Here is a 15820-nt window from a genome sequence, read left to right on the forward strand (position 1 = left end):
CTGTATATAGGAGGCATAATAAAGAGAAAATTAACTCCTTATCTCCCAAAACAGCATCAATAAAAACTTTACTGTTCTGCATTACATTGTTTTTCATTTATAGAATGCCGCAGTAGCACGGGTCAGGTACAGTTTCAGCTCAGGTGACTGAAGGGTCTTCCCATGGATTTTGCTCAGCAAGAACAAAAATTAAAGGGAACAGTTATTTATGCAAGATTAAAAGGGCAGATACTAATTACCGTTTGTCCACAAATGGTCCTCATTGTGGTACAATTCCTTAGGTGTGTTCTACTATAACTGCACCTTGTCTTACCGATTGGTGAGATTATCCATTTGCAGTTGGGGGAGGAGTTAAATAAATGCACATCATCGTATTCTTCAGAGAGCCGATCATGAATAAACTGTCTTAATCAGAGCTTGAGCAGCTGCTTTGGGGCAACTGCAGTGGCTGACCAGGCAGCTAGTCTTGCCTCGCTCTCGCAGCACATTGATGTCATACCTCACGGTGACTTGACAGTGGCGCAGACTAAAATTAGCAAAAAGTTGTAACCTATATGCACTGCATCAAGTTCGGCACCGATCGCTCCTTGAGGTGACCACTCTTCCCATGTGCATGCACCAGGTGTCTTCTATAGGCTTGCAAACTTGTAAAAGTCATTGGCTGTTTGGCGCCATGCCTCTGCACCTGCTCGCTTCCCTGCATTACACAAACTTTCTGGCAACAAGGACACTATGCCCAATTTTTTTTGTTATTCTCCTGCTGCACCTTTCTTTATTTCATCTGCCTTACCACAAGGCATGCTGTTTTTAATCCCAATTTCCATGTCTTCACAACTTCCTGCCGTAGTCTTAACAAACTTTTGACTATATGCAGGGTTCCCACCCTTTTTGACCATTGAAATTCGATGACTTTTCCATTAGCTTTCAAGTCATTTGTGATTACTGGGTACAATGTTTTAAAATCCTTTTGATTTAGACGGATTCACTAATTTTGAACCGTTTGACCAATTGATTTGCTCTAAAAGAATGATTCGCTCACAAAAGAGACAACACTATTTCATGCAAGCAAGTTTTATACTACACAAAAGCAATATCTATAGCAGGTATTTTAGTGCAGAGGAAAACTAGAAAAATTAATATTCACTAAAGACATTTCGATGACTTAAGAATTTACCAATTTCTATGAATTGTTGAGTTTTGTCATGACTGTGGGAACCCAGTATACTGTAGGTATAGAGCTAGATAAATGACAAAAAGATCTGAATTTGAATCTAGTAAATTTTAATTGTAGACATGTGGCATTTAACTATATATATATATATATATATATATATATATATATATATATTCACAATTATTATTATATTTTTTTTTTTTTTGGGTGTGTGTGTGTGGCTATATAACCTGTATTTTTTAACAAAATATAGGTTCCCTATCTGTCACTCACTCGACGTTATGTCGATGTAGTGACACTAGGGGTCACTCTTGGAGCCCCAAACACCTCTGATCTTTTTTTTAAAAGGCCAATGAAAATTGGCGAGTGGAATTTGCATGCCACTCCCCCTTACATATGGGTATAAAAGGAGCTGGTATGCAACCACTCATTCAGATTTTCTCTTCGGAGCTGAGCGGTTCTATTCATTGAGCTGAATTCATCTGCCGAGTTCATTCACCTCTCTCTGCTGGATTTTACGGCGCATTATAGCGGCTTCTCCCCCTCTGCATCTGTGGTTTGCAGAGAATGCCCCTGGGGGCTTCAGCAGAACATATTAAAAGAGTATATTCTAATAGAGTATATTTTCTTTCTAAAAGAGCGGCACACACGAAACGTCTTTTTAAAGATGCCTTTCCGTTTGTGTTATTCCTGGTTGCGGTCGTTATCTCTCCGCGGCCACGATAGCTGTCTTACGTGTCTGGGCGCTGCCCACACGGAGACATCATTCGTGGATGGATCATGTCTTCATTGCAAGAACATGACCATGGCAACTTTGCTGACGCGGCTTGCATTCGTAAGAAAGTAAGCCACCCCAGCGGCTCCCCGCGCCGGTCCTTCTACCTACGTGTTTGAGGCCGCGTCGCTTAGCACCGGGGGCGATTTGGGGACCTCATTGGGACCACCTCCACCGGGTATCCCCCCACGGACCTCCTATTCCCCAGCACGCTCGCTTGACTGTGCTCACTTCCATCAAGAGGGTAGGGGACCTGCAGGCGTTCTGTCAGCGAATTGTGCCTGGAGTTCGGTCCAGGTTACTCTCATGTGATCCTGAGACCCCGACCGGGATATGTGCCCAAGGTTCCCACAATCCCTTTTAGGGATCAGGTGGTGAACCTGCAAGAACTGCCCCAGGAGGAGGCAGACACAGCCTTGGCGTTGCTGTGTCCGGTGCAAGCTTTATGCATCTATTTGGATCACACGCAGAGCTTTAGAAGCTCCGAGCAGCTCTTTGTCTGCTTTGGTGGACAGCAGAAATGAAGCGCTGTCTCCAAACAGAGGATCGCCCACTGGGTCATTGACGCCATCACGATGGCATATCAGGCTCAGGACATGCCACCCCCTGCGGGGTTATGAGCCCACTCTACCAGGAGTGTGGTGGCCTCCTGGGCCCTGGCCAGTGGCGCCTCTTTGGCAGATATCTGCTTAGCAGCAGGCTGGGCAGCACCCAACACCTTTGCGAGGTTCTACAATCTCCGGGTTGAGCCAGTCTCGTCTCGAGTAGTTGCAGGCACGAGCAGGTAAGTTCCGGGACAACTGGCTGGGTGTACCGCTTGCGCATAGTGCCTTTCCCCTCCCTTGAGGGGAAGATGTGTGCTCTTGACTCCCAGTAGTGTTCACAGACTGTGATCCCTGGATGACTTTCCTCCTTAGCCCTTTGGCAGTCGAGTTTGCAGAGAAACTCACTGCCAGCTCAGTAAGTGCGCTAATGAGGCCCTGTACTGAGGTAGGTGCTCCGCATGCGATGGTTCCCGAAGGCAACCCCATGTCATATTTTCTGCAAAATAATTTCCCTGTCAGTAAACTCTTCCTAGGGGCAGGGGCCCCTCTGCCCCGGTCGCCATGCTTTGTAGAAACTCCTCCCCCTTTGGGTAGGACCTACCATGGGACCTCTGCACATGACATACTTCCGACAAGGCTCAGTAAAGACCATGTGACGTATTTCCACTCAAAATCCCCACCCCCCCCCCACCCCTTTTTTTGACGGGGTGTGGTCTCCGCGGTGTCTTCCCCTTGGGAGTGACACCCCCCCGATGTAGACACTTTAACAAATTCCACTCTTTTTGGGGAGAAAAGAGAAGGAAAAGAGGCCTCGGCCTGTCCACCTATTCGATGGACAGTCGACTTGTTTCTGAAGGACTGTTTGACGCTCATAAAGAGCGTTGGGGGAGGTTACGTGACGGCCTGGTGTGCTTGCTACGAGGCACACAGCAGTCTGCCCGTCACACACCGCCACTTCACGTAACAACGTTCAGTTAGTTGTGGCGTTTTGTATAGGGACCCCTAGTGTCACTACATCGACACAATGTCGAGTGAGTGACAGATAGGGAACGTCATGGTTACTTTCGTAACCTCCATTCCCTGGTGTCCCTCTTGACACAACGCTGAACTACCCGCTGAAATGGCCAGGACCTTTTCTCAGCTCCTCAGCACAAAACCTGAATGAGTGGTTGCATACCAGCTCCTTTTATACCCATATGTCCGGGGAAGTGGCATGCAAATTCCACTCGCCAATTCTCGTTGGCCTTTTAAAAAAAAAGATCAGAGGTGTTTGGGGCTCCCAAGAGTGACCCATAGTGTCACTACATCGACACAACATCTCGTTCCCTCCATCAGGGAACGGAGGTTACGAAAGTAACCATGATGTTCTAAGTTATCTAGAGGCTACAAACTAATGTACTGGTAACATTTTTGTCTTGGTACAGTTAACTTGTTGTTTTATCTCAAGAAAACAAAAATGCTACTTTATGGCCTCTTTCAGCTTCCACATATTTGGAAAGTGTTTATTTTTCCCCTTGGAGCTGCTATGAACTTCTTGTCTTCTAAAATATGGTCCTTATCTCTTGAAATTAATCAGTACTTTATATGTGCACAAGTTTTCTCACAGCTTCATTGGTAACACTTTATTTTACAGTACTGTTCTAAATTTACGTAAATAATTATAATTACAATAACTACAGTAATTACTAGGTACTAACCCTAAACCTAACCTTAACCCATATTAAGTATATGTAGTTACCTAATATTACTCGGTACTTTCTTGGGTTAGTACACTGCAAGTATAATGAAAGTCCCAGATGGGAGAAAGTGCAAATGCTTAATTTCTTACAATTCCATACTGAAATACAGTGGACATGCTGAAAGACTCCAGTTGAAATGCAGTCAGTTCCAATTCAAGAAATATCTGGCTTTTTTCCACACAATTTAGTAAAAAAAATACATAACAAAATAATAATAATTATTTTTTTATTTTTTATTCTATATTGGAACAACATTAAAAGTGTGTGGCCATGTACAGGTTAGAGGTAACATTTATCCGACTCCTACTTCTATTCATTAAGATGCAAATTAAAATGTACATAAATTTAAGCCCAAATTTTCATGTAATTTATTGGCAATTCACTATGCAAAACAAGATAAATGCAGCTTTCAGAATTGAGAGGGTGAGAGTTCAGAATGGAATGAACATGACGTTTGACCTGGTCAAATTTCTTCAGTTCCCACTGTAGAGATTTCTACAGGAAACGTGAAAAAGCTAAAGATGATGGATAGGGTTGGTATTTACAAGCAATTGAGGTTCAGAAACAACCAGTCACAGGTTGAGAGAACTGAAGTAGTGAACCATTGGAGGTTAGTCATACCGTTGAATCGATGAACACAGGGAGGAGCAGCAGCTGTTGGAGAAATGTGTGTAAATTGAGGGATTTGCATGAAAAGCTTCCAAACCTTTGCTTATAGACTAAATTTGTGATCATATGGAAGAATGTACCATTTTGTCTGTAGATAGTTCACGATAGAAAACCAATTTTGTCATGCAGAAGGTATTGCTTTTGCTTGTGTCAAGAATTGTTGTCTCACAGGGACATGGGTTCGAATCTAGCCTGGATCAAGTCTCAGTTCTTGCTCTTCCCACTATTCCTGTCTGCCTCTACTGTCTACTGAGTTGTTAAGGGTTTTTGAGAAAAGAATAAAAGGTTTCAACAAACGTCATCTATCTTAGTGAAATGTCAAATTTCTGCTACTGAAAACTTTCATACTGCCATATGAAAGAGCATGGCCTGGTTATTTTAAGATCATTATATGATTCCTGTCTTTCCTTCCACGTGTCACCCTTGTCCAGTGTGAATACAAAAGGGGCCTGGGCTGCATTTCCTAAAAGCATCATAAGCCTAAGTTAATCATAGAAACCATTGGCGCCAGTGGTCTCTATGATCAACTTAAGCTTTCAACAATTTTGGGCAACGCAACCCAGAGCAGTTTGTCACCTTTTGTCTTTTTGTATGTGTGATGACCTACTTAACCTGCTCACATTCAAGCCCCATGGGCTGTACTGTTCCTGATACTATACAAAACACACATACACCCGAGACATATACATCCATGCCACACCTGAACACTACATGCTTTTACTTTGTAATAAATGATTTAATCATCTTCTTCCTGAATGATTAAAACCGTCATCTTCTACCTGAATGGAGAACTAACAGGTTATACGAGATTCCCACGAGACACTGGATCCTTACAAGAGTCTGGTGGAAGAACAGGCTGGATAATGCATTGTTAAGTCGGTGGGAGTGGTCCATGGACATATTGGGCACCCACAATGCTACTCTACTGGAATTAAAGTTATTGGTATTATTAACAAACTCAAATGTTAACTTATTTAAAAAATAAATAAATAACTGCAATAAAACTGACAAACATAATCTAACAACTGGAAAAACTGAAAGTAATCTAAAATACTCACCAAAACTAACTAAAATAAAAATGAAAATGATCACAAAATTAATTTTAGTTTTTGATACACAATATATTATAAAATTTCAAACTATTACAATCCACTTTTATTAAACATGAAAATGCCACTAGATAGCGATAACACAAGATGACCCTGAGACATTTTTATTCACTCTGTATTCATGTATTTACTCTGCCAGCCCTCAAATATTAAACCAAGAACAAAAATAAAAACTAAATACACTGAAAAACTAAAAAGAAACTAAGTCATAAAGTGAACACTTACAAAAACTAAATTAAAAGAACAAATAAAAAATAATATAGAAATAAAAACTAGATTAAAAGTGTAACCCTGGTTCAAGTTTTGCACATTTGTCTGAAAAAAGTATTTAGAGAGTTTCTTGTTTTCGATGTTCATTAGTGATGTGTGCGATAGGGCAAGAAAGAACAAGTTTAAACTCTATAAGTGGAAAAAGGATAATCAACTCATTTTAAATCTGCATTAACTGGGGAATATCAATATGCAACTTTGTTACAACATAATAAATAAATATTATATGTAGGAATGAACCAACAGAGGTAGGGGAAATTCCAATACACTAACGGATTGTGTATAGTCTGTCATTACAATGTTGAATCGATAAGATTTGATTTAAAATGATTATTATTTAACATTCTAAATGTCTTTTCTGTGCCTCAAAGACAAAAGCATTGCATTTAAGGTTTGTTAGTGCAATTAACTCTTTTCAAGCTGAAGTATGAAAATTCCAATAGTGAAAGTCAATGTAGCATTACTGCACACATGGCTGCACAGCTGCATTCAGGCATTCATTCATTTGTTTTTTGCAGTGATAAAAGGAAGAACAAGCCTGATTTTTAACATGCAACTTGCAAGAAATATCAACAGATGTCAACTTAGTTGTATTTTAAAAAAAAATATTATTCACAGTGCATCATAGACAAATTTAAATACTTTTCATAGCACAAATAATTCCTATTTGTACTGTATAATTACTTATATTGCTCCGGCGATGAAAACAGTTACAAAGAAGCCAAAGCAGGATCAACAGTTGCATGTTGCAGATCAACACACAAACTGACAGCCTGTCAGCAGGGGCACTGCAAATACAGACAAGCGGGATGATACAAACCGTATTATATTATAATAAATATCAGCATTTTCTGAACACTTGTTCAATGAAATTAGAGCACCAGAGCCAACTGTTGAATAAATATTATAATACTCGAGGATTTTATTAACATCATATTGTAAGATCCTTGGCAGAGATGGAAACTTGAGTCTGAGACTCGAGTCATGCTTAAGTTGCCAAAAAATTGACTTGAAAGTTAACTTAAGCCCCGAAACACACTCTGAAGCTTCTAGCTACACAAGTTCGATTTTGTGTATTCTAAAATGTGCCAGACTGCAATTCTTAACTCAGTGTACGTACACACTGAATTCTCAGCGTTGCCACAAGATGTGTTGTTGTGGACATTAGTGTGAACTCTCTGCTTCTAATGTCAATATATTTATAGAAACTTACCTGAATAATAACCCATTCAGTTTTATGACACAATCTGTTGTCGATAACTCTATCACCCCCGAGTACTGAGGTTTGTAATTGCCATTGTAATGCAAGAACGCACGTTCAACTGGACTGAGCATTTGGCAATGCCTTAGACAAGCACTAGGGTCCACGCTAGGGTACACATATTTGTGTAAAGTATGTTTCTGGCCTTAGACTTTTTGGTAATTGACTTGAGAATTGACTTAGACTTGGCTTTGAAAGACTTGAGACTTGACTTGGACTCTGTATCAGAGAATTCTAAACATCTCTGACCTCTTGCAATATCCAACCTAACTAACCATCTCAGTCTTTGCTGACATTGCCTCTTTCTCTTGGAACTGAGCGAGATTTCAAAAAATGCTGAAATTCACCCTAACCTGACCAGACTGTTGTTCAGCCCAGCACGCTTTCATAAATGCAGGCATTAATTATGCATTTATTGCCATTCATGTCTTTACGCTGCTGTGTCGCTATGCAGATCTCAATTATTCATGAGCTGTAGGAGCAGAGTAAAGGGTGGTGCACTCATGTGGGATGGTGCAGTTTACAGATTATTTCTCTTTCAGCACCAAATCGTCCAGTTCAGTTTAATGCAGCATTTTAATGACTTGCTCCCCATTTCCCATTTAAAACTAAGACTAATAACAGTCAATGGTGACATTTCTGTAATGAGGAAATAGAGTGTGTACGTACATCCACTGACACTGATATACATTTGTGTATGAAGCTTGGAGTTTTAGCTTCACCCCTGAGTGTACGGAGTTAATTACAAGTTTAATTAAGTATAATGTCATGATGAAGAGGCATTATTTAGTGTAGTAAATATATGTGTCGCCTTTTATTGTTCACTGCACCCCTGGAGAAATTATATGTAGTCCTCCCTTGTACACCTGTGGAAGTGCTGAATGACATTGAAGTGACTTGACTTAAATGGGCCATATCTTTACAAGTTTGTTGCAGTTTTTCCCCCCTGAAGCCTGTCGCAACAGGCGTAACAAGTTTCTGTCCACACTGAAGAGAAAATGCTACACAACACTACATAATCACAGCAAATCAGAACATATTTGATGTATTATCTACGGTTATGAAAAATGAGATTTTGGAAATAGTTTTCTTATTCTATTATTTCCATAGGAAATCCATAAAATCCTTCATAAAAACAGTTCTAATCCACAAACCAAACAGCTCTGAGGTGAATCAAAACATTACAAACTTTGATCTGAAGCAAAGAAATTACTTGAAAATCTACAAAAAGACTGTATATTTAGCGTCTTTCATGAGGGAATGAACTACAATCCCATGAAGCACTGGGCATGACGTAATCAAATTAAAAACATATCAAATTTAACTAACTATTGTATGAAATAAAATATAAAAGTACTAAAAAGTACTAAATCAAAGTTGTTGATTATAAGTATAGAAATAATATATATATTTTTATTTTCTTTTTCAAAATAGCTTAATCAGAATCTGACTCGGTTGCATCATTTATAGTGTCATGGAAGTGAGCAGTTGCTTTCAGAGCACTTTTGCCACAGTTTGTTTGCTGTGATTCTCTGATTGGTGAGTCTTTTTGTTTAGTATGCAGCTATTAAACATTATTTTTATTTAATTTATTTTTTTAAGTTTAAATAACATGAACTGATGGCTTCAACAGAAGCATATACCATTGAGAAACAACCTCAGTGCTCATGGTAGGTCTGTCATTAAAGGTTTATTACTTATTGTTAAAAAAATCCCCAATGGAGAAAATGAAAGGGAACCTTACTTCCGGAACCAGACTGTTGCTCTCTATAAAAACCAAGTGACTGACAAATTGTTCTATCACTTGTCGTGGTTGTGGCTGGCCAAACTCAGATTTGCATCGATTTTTTTAAAGTTTTTATATATATGCTTGTAGGTTTGTCACATCAAGTCAAGTAATCTTTATTTGAATAGTGCTTTTTACAAAACAAATAGTTTCAAAGCAGCTTTACAGAACATTATGCTGCAATGTCTGTTATGTCTTAAAGTCCTCATTGAGCAGTCTAAACCTGATTGAAAATCATGCCTTAAATATTATTTGTCTTTAGGCCCCCAGTGAGCAAGCCAAATGTGACTGTGGCAAGGAACCTAAAACTCCATAAGATATAAGTTAACAAAAACTGGGGAGAAACCAGGCTTAGCTGGGGGAGCCAGTTCCCTTTTGCCTAAACAGCATGAATATTATGCCAGTATTAGTAGTTATCTATGTGTTGCCCTAACCCAAAGTCATTGTGCCTGGTTAGGAAAAATAATTATACACGCTGTATATTTAAGACTTCTATTTGCAGATGACCTCTACTATGGTTGGCTCACCTCTGTGTTCCAGAGTATTTCACACTGTTAACCATTAGGGCTGGCCAAATTGCTGCATACTAAAAAGGCATTGGTGTGTCATATGTTTATGTGCTCAAGGCTATGACATCAATGCAGCAACAAAATGTTCAGCTTAGTATGCATAAATAGACTGTGTGGACTGGGAAAGGGGCGTTCTGCTATGTCTACATCGTACATCAAACTCTACTGTTTCAAAACATGAAGAATATTTTGGTTTTCCATGATATGTCTACTTTAATGACTAGAATAGCTGTTAATGCAGTAGATAATAAGCTGAAGTATGTGTATGCCAGAAGGAGTATGTATTCATTTGTAGTGTCCTGTGTGTGCTCGTCCAGTTGACTGCAGTAGTGATGTGCATAAATACTGTAGCTAGCGGTCTGCTGTACTCAGACACTAGTAGAAGTCACTCTATTGCAGACCTGGGCAGCTTTCGGCCCATTTATCCTTAATGGGGACCTAACGTGGCTCCACAAGCGTTTAACATGCTCAGGGCTGCCAGATAAGAGACACAACACCCCCAGTTTGATATTTATACTTGCACAAATTGGAAATATTCACCTAATGTTCTACTTATTTTGTGCAATCTGGCAACCATGCATGCGAGTGTGCTCTTTCTAGCTCTCGCTTTCCCCTTTAAAGCAATCTCTAGTGCAATATTCTGCTCAAGAAAAAGTGTTATACGGCCACTCTGTGTCCATTCTTGAGGCTGCTTGTGATGTTTGGTGCTACTAAGTTTGCAGGTAAACCTTCTCAGTTAGGAAATTAAATGTAAAAGTAGATCTCGGCATCGATACGCAGATGGGTAATCACTGACGCGAGCAAAAGCAGGTGAGAGACGAATATGTATATATATTTTTTATTTGTGCAGTTTAGAAATGTTGAAGTCCCCTCGCACCTGTATGTTAATCTAACTCTTGCAGTAATCATGTATCATAGTCATGCAGCCTGTTTTATTCAGTTGTGTGCTGAATGGAAAGTCAAACCATTGACGAGACCTGCATCATGACCCTTTTAGCATGTAATGTTTTGAGAATAACATAAGTAGACTTGCCCGCTTTGCGACAAACATTAAAATTTTATAATTTTCTATTTTTTTATTTTTATTAAAACAGACCCCTGATGTAGAGAGTGTTAAATTGAATAATAAATTAACAGGGAAGCAGAGATGATAAAATAAATAATGTATAATAAGCTCAGCCTTTATTTAGTTTTTTAATGCCTGATAGAAAAGTATCTACCATTGTAGAGCAATACAATACTTTAGGCAATTGCAGAATAGTCCCATTAGTCACATATACACTTCAGAAAATTGAGTACATTACTATTTCTGGGCATAAAAGATACAAAAACCAAATCAGTGCGGAACATTGTATCTCAAAATGAATACAATGTGGCCCCCTATGCACTACTTAAAGCCCGATGTGGCCCCTTTACCAAAATAGTTGCCCACCCCTGCTCTATTGATTCAGTCAATGTGGCCAATGATTACCAGGCCTGACACACCACCGCAATCTATAATGCATTGTATATGCTCTGTGCAGAAATCCATAATGGGTGTCTATATTCCACCCTTATTCATAATAAAGGATAAGCTTTGCCTACGTTCCCCTATCTGTCAGATACTCCCCATCTGTCAGCCTCGTTTTACATGCACAGTGAGTGGCACATTATTCCCGCATTGTAAATGGTTTGCTTTTAAGATATGCCATGGCTGAATGTGGGTGTGCTGTGTGTATTAACTTGAGATAGTGAGACAAGTGCAGTTTGACTGTGGTTGCTCATTTAAGTCAATAAATGAATGCACAAGCGCTATCAAGTTGAGCGAAAGTCGCAGAGCGGGTGTGTGCATCTGAGTGTGTCCTGCACTGCTATCCAGCAACATCGCTGAATCTACTGTGCCACGGCAATAGAAATAATGTTTTACCAGAGTTGTGAGTTTGCTGTCTGAATTGAATGGGATGAGATACAAAACACTGGCGCAAAGTCTTTCTTTTTTGTTGTCTTTGTTGGGTGCATGCAAAAACAAACATAGTGCTATGCATGTTGGGAAGGGAATACTAGCCTACTGCGGACTGTGGAGCATATTTAATACTGCCTACTGTTTTAAAAAAGAAATAAAAAACAATGTCCTAACCATACACGATCCGATAATATTCAGTGTAAAAAAGTGTACATACTGAACGCAATAATCAAATTAAAATAAAATTTGTCCTGCGATAATGTCGTGCTACGCCACACATTCACAGACAATCAGAAAATATTTTTTAAAAATGTAACAGTTATGTGTACCAGGATTTTGGACTGACGCGATGCAACAAAAATAGAAACCAAGCAATTGACAGAACGTTATGTCACTCATTGCTTGATATGATTGTGGTTGTTTAGGACAAAAATTCTGAATAACATGGAAGACCTGATCTCATGAAAATTACGTAACTGTGGCAACTTTTTTGCAGAATTATATTTCGTGGCTCATTCCACGAATCACAGGTGTGATAAATTTTAATGTCAAATGTTCTCCCAAACAAATTAGGTTTTTATGGTTCATGCTCTGTCGGTTTAAACCTAAACCAAAACCTAATCAATATATCAGAAAAAGCAAATATGACATGAAAAATGCAGTTGCTGAAGTAACCATGTCATTTTGTTGTGATTTATGACACTCTTGATTAATGTGTTGATGGCGCTTTGCTTCGCAAGTTCATATCAGTTGAACTACTGCAAAATTTAATCATGCTCGAACAAACTTATAAATGTAGTTGGTTTTGTAATGCAAATGTTAAAATGTATTGCCTAACAATCAGGTATTCTTTGCATACATACAGAAAAATTGCATACTATGTATGGTACTCAGTATATACTATACGCTGCAGAAATAGTGTATATACTGTATAGAGTGGTTACTGAATTACTGAATGAGACTCACTTATTAACTGGAGGTTTGTATGACAATGTGTAGTTAAAGATACACATTCCCAAACTAGTTTTGTTGCAGTAAATTATATAAAAAAATAAATAAAATAAAAATTATTAAATAGGTTTCAAAAATATTATAATTTTTTTAGTATGCAGTTAGGACCTTTCTTTTTTCTCTCTCTTTTTCTCAATCTCTCTTTTCGTCCCATGCATTTTTTGTTACTGCTTTATTTTTAGGAATTATGCACACTTTCACTTTGTGCTGACTTAAAGCTCACCCTAACATTCACTCTTTGAGCTCACTCTAATCTACTGTAATAGCTCTATGACTGTTGCATTTTTAGCAGTAGAGCTCATTCCAGTCTCATATACTTGTTGAGGATGCCATCTCACTGATCACATTCACTGCTGTGTTTTGACAGGGGCAAGAACGCTTAGAGGGACCCTAGAAGAAGAGGAACCAATCAGAGCCATTGGTTCTCCAAAGTGAAGTCTAATCAGTGAAGTCTTCAGGGATCACGACAGGCGGACACTAAGATCCACACATCTAAACCTCTCCACCCTTCTCCCTGAGGGGTTGCTGCCATGATATAACCTCCAAGCCACTACACACGCACATAATTGAGCCCCAGTGACCCATTACGTCCCTTCTCGTTGGCGGAGCACTGAGGTGGTGCACTGCTTAGGAGAGCATGCATCAAACTCCCATGTTTTGAAAGGAGTGTGCGCGCTGGGCAGCACTAGGCGCCATGCGTCCGTGGACGGGCTCGTGGCGCTGGATTATGCTGGTGCTGCTGGCCTGGGGCACGTTGCTTTTCTACATCGGGGGCCACCTCGTCAGGGACAGCGAGCATCCAGAAAGATCCAGCAAGGAGCTCTCCAAGATCCTTGCCAAGCTGGAGAGGCTGAAGCAGCAGAATGAAGATCTGAGACGCATGGCCGAGACGCTCAGGTTGGTGCAGTGGAGAGCTGTTGAGATATCTCATGCTCTTCTTACTCTCCTTCTGTATTTCGAATGGCTGTCTCCAACATCCCAAGCTATGCTAGAAATGGAAGCCTAAGTGATTGTTTTATTAGGAAGACTCAATTCAGGCATGTCATCCAATCCTAATCCAGCCTATGCTTTATCAAATCTGCACAGCTGTCCTTTATTGCTACTTTATGCCACCTTTGTTTTCACCCCGACCACCCCTTCACCACCAGTTTTGGTCCCGTCCTGATGGAAGGGGTAAGCTCCTTTCCCCTGCCGTCATCATCTTCCGGCAGGATCTGATGGTTTGAGCGAGAATGTGAGTGATGAACTGTAGGACGGGGCTTGCACCAAAGAAAACTAGTCTTTCAGTTTGTTCACATTAATTTCTTATATTCTCTGAGGGGCATATTCACTAAGAATGAATTGTGGCCGGTAAATGCATCACATTGAAATTTTACATTTTTTGCATGCGCTCTCTGCGCTGGTTTAGCAATCGATTTACTAATGTAATTATGCAGATAAGGCAACGGTGCAAACGCACCCACAAAATCGCTGCTAAACGCAATTTGCACGGGCAAATCTGATCGTGCAGTCCGATTCTGAGTGCTATATAGCGGAGGATGCCACAGACCACTGTATTTGACGCACCCTGCCGGGACTGTACAGCATCACTAGCATCTCTTAAACATGCAGAACGTGCGCTTGACGACACCGCGCATCTGGATATATGCCAGTTAATAACGCTCTTCTCCATCATTTGATGATTATTTGATTATTTACTGCTGATATGATCGGTTGAAAATTTTCAAAAACATCTCTTTTAAATAAAATTCATTTCACAACCTACTTTCATTTAGCGGTAATAGCGCAATCTAAATTCCAGCAGGCAGTTTTTGTGAATGAAGTGCAATCTACAATGATCCTAATTTACATAGAAAGGAGGCATGTTTGCGCGGAAAGGAATGACAGTTACTTCATTATATACTCAAGAGGCAGCGCAATTTCAGTGCTGATTGCGCCTGCTAAAATAGATTGCGGGTGGTTAGTGAATAAGATGCAGGTTTTTGCGCTAGTCCAGTTTTTCCCAACCTTTTTTGTCATAAATACCCCCACAGCACCATAAGCAAGGCTCAAGTACCCCTTCATTAACACAACATAAGTATATTGTTAGGCTAACATGTTTATTGTTTACATACATAATTTGTACTATTTACATTGGAATGTAGGTCAAGTGATCTCTCTGGGCCCGTTTACGCTTAGCCACTTAATGCATTTTCACTGATCAGATAGCTATCCGATCATGAAAAGACCAGGTGTAAATGCCCTCCGAAATGCATTCGAGACTGATTGCAATCCGATCGCTCAAACCTCTTCAGGTGGTGGTTTGAGACGCATTCCAGACGAAACTGGTCAAGTGTAAATGCATCTGGCTGTTCAAGACGCATAATATGTAAACTTTACTCCACCCAAACAGCGCTTTGTCAGCATAGGGAAAACGCTAAATATAACAGCTGCTACAGATTATTTGCATAGGTCTTGCCTCGCACAATAAATAATAACAATTTAAGACACGGGTGTACGTTGTAGGAAAAACAGGACTTTTTTTCTTCATTTATTTGATGCAGATCGCTAAATAAACTGAAACTAAACACTGACAATGAGCGCAGCTGACGTGCATGATGCATCTTACCTACGAGAAGCCCAGGGGGGTGGAAATACACAGCACGCACACAAACAGAGATACACGTGCACTGTTCAAAGTCAGTTGGAATCAAATTAATTTTTCTGCCTGGAATTACCATAATCACAGAAGTGAACTCAGTGTTATTTGCATATAGCGCGGGAATTGAAGATCAGATTTATATCCATTTGGCGGAGACACATTTATTTGGCCAAGTGTAAATGGGATGAGCTTATTCAGTGGGATAGCTATCCCATCAGTGAAAACACATGAAGTGACAAGGTGTAAATGGGCCCTTTAAGAATACAGGCAGTTCAAAGTTTTGTTTAAGTTGAGTGCACATGATGAGTGGGGAGTTGGTCGTGGCTTCT

The 15820-nt window shown here is 39.9% G+C and overlaps 1 protein-coding gene across 1 annotated transcript in view; it reads left to right on the forward strand.

Annotated features, from left to right (window-relative positions):
• LOC127411260 (alpha-(1,6)-fucosyltransferase-like) overlaps positions 1-15820 on the forward strand; it is a 146671-nt gene that overhangs the window by 65860 nt on the left and 64991 nt on the right. The window contains exon 3 of the mRNA XM_051646692.1: positions 13218-13747. Within this exon, the coding sequence (XP_051502652.1) occupies positions 13545-13747 (203 nt within the window). The 5' untranslated portion in view covers positions 13218-13544. The remainder of the gene's footprint in view (positions 1-13217; positions 13748-15820) is intronic.

This window comes from Myxocyprinus asiaticus, chromosome 20 (assembly GCF_019703515.2).
Source record: "Myxocyprinus asiaticus isolate MX2 ecotype Aquarium Trade chromosome 20, UBuf_Myxa_2, whole genome shotgun sequence".
Taxonomy (NCBI): domain Eukaryota; kingdom Metazoa; phylum Chordata; class Actinopteri; order Cypriniformes; family Catostomidae; genus Myxocyprinus; species Myxocyprinus asiaticus.